This window comes from Limulus polyphemus, unplaced genomic scaffold (genome assembly GCF_000517525.1).
Source record: "Limulus polyphemus unplaced genomic scaffold, Limulus_polyphemus-2.1.2 Scaffold856, whole genome shotgun sequence".
Taxonomy (NCBI): Eukaryota; Metazoa; Arthropoda; class Merostomata; order Xiphosura; family Limulidae; genus Limulus; species Limulus polyphemus.
In genome coordinates, this window is record NW_013666466.1 from 87,720 (window position 1) to 94,837 (window position 7,118).

Sequence of the window (7,118 nt, forward strand, 5' to 3'; positions counted from 1 at the left end):
AGGAACTGAGACAAAAATGAGCCAACAGCTGGAAAGAAAGACACAAAAGGAGCACCCCAAGAAATTGGGGATAAAAAAATTTATAAAGGCCATGACCTGAGACTACTACAAGGAGTCCTAAATACCAGTAGGATAAGAAAAATGTGGATTTGGAACATGAGACACAATGATGTACACATAAAAAAACAATATTACATACCTGATTCATGAGTGTAACATGAGTTAGGAATACTATTTGAAAGGTCAACAGAATACAGAGAAAATATGGATTAAAAACTCATGCCTGAAGCCAAAAAATCAGTTAGTTCTTGTTCCAGAATTCTTCAGTAAAAAAGTATACTGGCCCAGCTCTGTTGTAAGTATAGAATCTGCCATTTCTTCTATTCAATTAATGTAGTTTAGTAGTAAAGGATATTCATGTTTATATTAGAGAACTGTACTCTATATGTACTGATCATTGGTGCTGATTAAAAAGTAACAGTACAAGTTATAACAATTAGTACATGTTTAAGTATTGATATTAACAGTGTATATAATGTGGAAATATTTAATAAATGTTGTTCTATTTTGTTCAATGTTAGTCTTCGAATCTGTTTCTTTATTCTACCTGTAAATTACCTCGAGTTAACGACTTGTGAGCTCCACTCACCACTGCAAATCCTCAACTAAATAAATTTGGTGTAATCAGCAGTATAATTGAAACTCCAACAATTTGCCCTAAGGGTGCTGCCTGTTACATGTCCAATGCAGAAACTTTCAAGAAGCTATAAAATGGTAAATGCACAAGTTCATATTATAAAATGAACTAGGTACAGCCTAGTGGACAGGTGCTTAGTATGTCGGGATACAGATCATTGAGCTCAGGGTTCAAAGGGTGATGCTGCTGAAAATGCTGTGCATTTTCACACTATTTGAGCATTACAGAGGTGACAGTTTACACCATTTTTTTATTCAAAGAACTGAACAAAGCTTTTATGGCAGAAGGTGCCGCTAGGTATGGTTGATAATTCAAAATTAATGGTCTCTGAGATGGCCATTTAGCCCACATATATAAAATTAACAACTTAAAACTTATATACTATTAAAATATTGATTATTAGCTAAGATTTTATGCTATTTATTTGGTACAACATAAATAAAAAATGGTTTAATAAAATTTTGAATGTTAGACACTAAAACCTTGTGTCATGCACAGCAAAGGGTAACCAGGATGATAGGGTTAAGAAAAAGACACGATTAAATATTTGTTCTCATAAAAATATCCAGAAAACAAAAATAATAAGGAATAGGAATTTCTGTTTCAGGATATGTGATGCATCTCAAGTTCACTACCAAGTCAGATCAAATTGCTTAGCCTTTTGGGATCAGTTGACCAGAGTTTTCAGTGAAGTAAGTGTTACAAATTGAAACAGGAGTATACATTAGTCAACATTATTTTCCTGAGCTTAAATGACATGCTCCCAATTTTTCATATTTCTGAAAAAATTGATGTTCAAACTCATGAATATTGTCAATAAAAGCTTAGCTAGCGATAACCTAGGTTTCAGTTATGTGTATAGCTGAAATCCTAGCATTTTAATATGTGATAAATTACCCAAAGTTGTTATTTTCCTATATTGAAAATATCTTTCCAATATGTACTTACCTCCACCTCATGATCAACATGGTTGAACTTTGTCTCGCATGTAAATCATCCTGGGACAACCTTCCACCAATAGGAGTGTGACATGCCCTCCTTATGCATGTGACTCCCTCTACTCGATTCTATCTAACCATCACTTCGAGATTAGGCACAAAAGAGAACCACCTATCAGAAATATATTTTCAGTATAGGAAAATAATAACTTCCAATATGGTACATTACCTGCACTCACAAGTATAGCTATAATTTCACATTTAACAGGCAGAGGAACCAGTGTGAGGGATAGAAATAAGTATCCTTCAAAAGCATCCAAAGAACACCCATGAAGTGTGATCCCCATTTGTAGAGGAACACATATGGGAAACCACACCACTTCTGTACCAGGTATACTCCGCAACTAAAAGGGAGAGAAAAAACAAGGTGGGATCAAATCCAAACCATAATATACCAAAATTGATCTCCCAGTGAAGAAAGACTGTAGAAGAACCATCTACAGAGAGGAATGTGGGGAAAGCTTAAATGAATGTGTTCCAAGGAGTGCAGTGGCTAGGACATGATGTATTTTATGCAGCCAGCCAACTCAAGTCCAAATCCAAGCAGCATCGGGATTACGACTTCCAACCCATGGTAGGAGGAGAGTCCAAACTGTCTTCACCTCAAGTTGAGTAGAATTAAATTATATACATGTCAAACTGTTCTACTAAATGGGGCACATGTGTGCAAATCCAGACATTCATGAACTTGACATCCAAATGATGGTACGAAGGAATGTGCCAATGTAGCAATTCACATCAAACGAAATCTAATCCAACTGGAACCCTTCAGTGCAACAGCAGCTTCATGCAGGGGAAAACTTCAGAGGTAAAGTGCTAGAGGAAGAACCTTCACCCCAAACAACATCATCCTCCAGATAGGACTGCATATAAGTTGCAGCACGTGTGTGCAAAATCAACCTCTAGGGCCCACCACATGAAGGTTGAGATTATGAAGCAAAACTAAGAAATTGGAGTGTGCGTCTATGGCTTAAACAGTTAAACATATCCTGACCAGTGAGTAGAGCCAAGTGCCATGACACAGTCACCACTATGTTTGTTTTTCAAGTATGCAGTACTCTATACAACAGGTGCATTAATTTGGGTCTCAAAGAGTTTATGGTCTTATTTTGTGATTCTCTTCGATGCTCATAATCATGTGATTACTCAAGTTAATCACCCACCTTAGCATATCACCTGATTTAAAAAAAACATTTATTCCAGCTATTTATACATTTCATGTGAATATAACTCAGATTTTTCTGTATTGGAGAGAGATTATGTTTTTAGTTTCTTTTAAAAACAAGCTAAAGATATTATCTTCTTTGAACTGATAAATTTAACATTTAACACAAGATTTTAACATAAACAGTACATTGGCAAGCATAATTTATAAGCATAACGAAGTGATTTGGGGGGGGGGGGGGGTAATACATGTTTTCCCCAAAAATAAATCACTTCATTATGCTTAAAAATCTTTGTTTTTCAACTCATTATTATGACAAGAAATTCAACAAGGCTATTTTGAATCTTTTACGCATCTATAATTATAACCTTTCTTGTCAGATTTGTAACACTCGTTCGCCCACCATAATGACTGCAGTTATTTCAAACGGCTTATATAAATATTGTTCAAATAGAAGGACAAACTGCAAGAAAAGAAGCAAAAACACTACTTAATCATAAGGAGTACGTCAAAAGTTATACAAATCATGCAGACCTGTTGACAACTATGATAAACATGAAGAACACACGTGTTTCTATAGAGAAATATCCTTCTACTTCTTGAAAGTGTTGATGTTTCTAAGACACTACACAAAGAATCTCTTGTTCAGAAAATCCATAAGGCTAATTTTTAATCTCTTATGAATGTATAATTATAACTACTCTTCTGGGGTTTGTAATAATCGTGCACACACTATAACACCTATCATTGTTTGAGACTGTTTATAAAGATTGTTTTTGAATAAAAGGACAAAATGAGAGAAAACGTGGAAAATCATTACTTAACAATAGGGAAACGTCAAAAGTTATACAAATCACGCTATACTGTGATGAATATGAAGAACACACAACACACATGTGTTTCTGGAGAGAAATATCCTGCTTCCATACTTAAGTAGCATAAATAGTATTTGAGTAAACAGTTAGTTTGAAGTCAGAAGGTTCTGACCTCTATATACTCTTTGGACCTATGATCCAATTAAGCTAAACATTATATATTTTTATTTTCTCTTGACCAACCATATTGTATGTAATGAATCTGATGCAAATCAGAAATGGTAGGGATTGTCTGTTGGATGATTTTGCAGTGAATAACCTTCGTAATCAAAGTACTCTTATTGTTCAACAAGTTGAGTTTTAACATTGAGATGTATCATTCTACACTTGCAGTATGGAAATCCTGGAAAGGATTCTGTTGTGAGAAGAATTTTTGTTGTAAAAAAAAAAGAATTTAGATGTGACTGTTGATGAAGCTTTCATGGTAATAATTTAGTTTTGGAGTTGTCTTCTCAACAGCACAGAATTACAGAAAATGTCAGGTAAAACCTTGAAAATGGCCAGTTACATAACCAATGGTATTTTACTGTAATTACCCTACAATTATAGTATTTTATCAATTACCCAAGACTCATTTTCATGTTTGGCCTAATACTCAGATAATTAGACCTTACTTTATTGATTAACACAGTTTACTCAGATAATTAGGCCTCACTTGTTTAATTAAACAATATATAGACAAGAGACCATTTGGTCCTTCAATAATTTTTCCTCATATCCATTCCTCCCAAAAATGTAAATATTTAAATTTAACTTTTATTTTTCACAAAATTATCTATTCCCTTTGACTGCTAACCAATAATAACTCATTCAAAAAGCTAATCACTCAATGAGAATAAAAAACTGACTGGAGACTAGCATGTCTTTTTTCAAAACTTAAATTGTATCCTTGTTGTATTTAGAATACAGCACAAAGAAAAAGAATGTGTGTGCATCTAATCAATACACTGGATGGCCCTGTAAATATAATACAATCTCCTTTTCTCAAGAAAAAATAAAAGATCTTAACGAATCTCCATAACATAAACCCTTCCAGCCCTAAAATTATTGTACAAATACATGTCAGAGCACTTCTCTGAACCATTTACAATTAGTCAACACACTTTTTTTAGAAAAGGAAAACTGTACATAATACTCCAATAGTCCAAATGAGACCTAACAGTGATTTGTATAGAGATGATTAACTCAGTCTCAGTCTCTCAAAAATCTCAAGATCTCTTGACTTGTAAGTTGTAATCAACATATCTATAAATATATCCTAAAATTCTATTAGCTTTACTACAAGTTAAAAATAATACTTTGAATTACTTATCCACCACTCTCCCAAAATTTTTTGAATGTTAAATTGTTTAAAATCTCAAGTTTTCATACTTTGACCTTCAAGCCCAGTTTTTCTTGACAACAGACGTACTAAAATAAAATTTAAAAATTGTACAAATGAATCCAGGACAACTAAACATGTAAAAAAATTAAAAAATAGGGCATTTAGACACCACCTGTTTATTATAAAATAAAACAATAATTACAATATATATATATGTTTCATGTACACCACTATATAAACATAAGCATATAAAAAAAATGTATATATCTCAGCCTAATAGTTTAATTTACTTCATTATATGATAGCATATATAATGTGACCAGATGTCTTACTTTCAGCAGAACAGTCCCGGTTTCAAGCTGCCTGTCCCACAGAAACTTTAGAGCATGTAAAAATGTCCTGTTTTGGAAGATAATGAACTTTATGTCCCGCATTGTCAAAATTAATACCGGTAAGCACCACTGTACTATGACTGCACATAAGATTTGTTCTGTCCTCATATAATAGCCTTCATTTTTATATGTGAACCTTCTAATACAAAGATAACCATATATTAATGTTCAAACTCAATTAGGTGTCCCGCTTTGGAATCCAGAAAATCTGGTCACTTTAAGCATATAAAATTATTGGCTATCGCTGGATCCAATGGGGATCTCATTTATCTGGTCATAAACGATGTCTAAAAAGAGGAAATGGTTTAGTTTTCATGCTATCATGAATACAAATTATTAGAAAACTGACCATGTTAATTCAAACCTGTTTTTTAACCCATTATATGAACTGCATAGATGTAACCCTACTATAATACCAGTTTAAATTTTCTCCATTATATGACCTGCATATATCTAGGCCTACTACATTACCAGTTTAATTTATTCCATTGTATATATTATCTCCATTACATGCATTTTAATTTAAGTATGTTGCAAAGTTTTAACACACCTCTAAAGTTATTAGGTGTCTAAACAAGTAAATGTCCTACTTGAACTTCCTCACTTTTTAAGGTGTCTAATTCAGTAATTGTCAGGTGTCTAGTTGCCTGGTTACCCATATAAATACAGTAGTACTAGTAGTAGTAGATTTGTACGGTTATAAATATTATACGACATGTTTAATTTTATGTCTGACTGACTTGACGTTTTTCACTCTATCAGTCTTACTCTCAGCACATATTTTTAGTAGTACTACTACTAATACTAGTCTACTTTTTAACACTTGTGTTAAGGCATAAAGGAGTTTATCAATTTCAGCCATGTCGTAACATGTTTTTTTTCCTCGTGCTACATAAAATTATTGTATAAAAATAATCAAAACTATTTCTAACCTATTTAATAAGATATATTATAATGACTCTAACTTCTAAGTATAAATAAATGAGTATCCTTTTCATTTACGATTACATTTTAATGATTTACAAGAAGGTCGAAAGTATAAAATTAACAAATAACAATTTAAAGGTCACAATGAATAAAATAATTAAGTACTACTTACGCTGCAGAGGAAACATCGTAAGTCAAAGTACAAACACTATTGTTACCATAAATCACCTTCAAATTCAAACAATGTATAAGTAATAGTAATACTATTAGTATCACTATACTAGGCTTAATGCAACTTAAAATGGCGTTAGTTGACGTCACAACAACAATAAATATATTTTTTTTAAGCTTTAAATTTCCTTTCTTCATGTGTTTACTTTTTAAAGATATTAGTTAGAGAGATTTGAAATAATGTTATATAGTTTAATTAAAATGTAGAAAGAATGAATTTACACAATAACAGAAACTGTTTAAAAAATAACTGATCAGTATTCTTTTAGTTATTATTAATTTCATATCCAAAGTCCCAGTGTCATATAATGAGAATAATATCTCCTTTGCTGAAATATTTCAGTAACATTTCTATCAGTTATAATATAACGCTATAATGCTTGGAGACGGCTTGAATGGTCAATGAAGAAAAACTTTAATATACTTGATGATGACAAAACCTTGTACATATGCTGTTATGTTAAACTTATATTATATTCATTACCGTCTCCAAGCAATATTAGTCTCAA

At 32.3% G+C, this 7,118-nt stretch overlaps 1 protein-coding gene across 2 annotated transcripts in view; it reads right to left on the reverse strand.

Annotated features, from left to right (window-relative positions):
* The window catches only part of LOC106460889 (protein argonaute-2-like), an 88,082-nt gene extending 81,397 nt beyond the window's left edge, over positions 1-6,685 (reverse strand). For both annotated transcript variants that reach the window (XM_013920645.2, XM_022387689.1), the window contains exon 1: positions 6,551-6,685. In XM_013920645.2, coding sequence (XP_013776099.1) covers positions 6,551-6,566 — 16 coding nt within the window. In that variant the 5' untranslated portion in view covers positions 6,567-6,685. The remainder of the gene's footprint in view (positions 1-6,550) is intronic.
* Between the last annotated feature and the right edge of the window lie 433 nt (positions 6,686-7,118).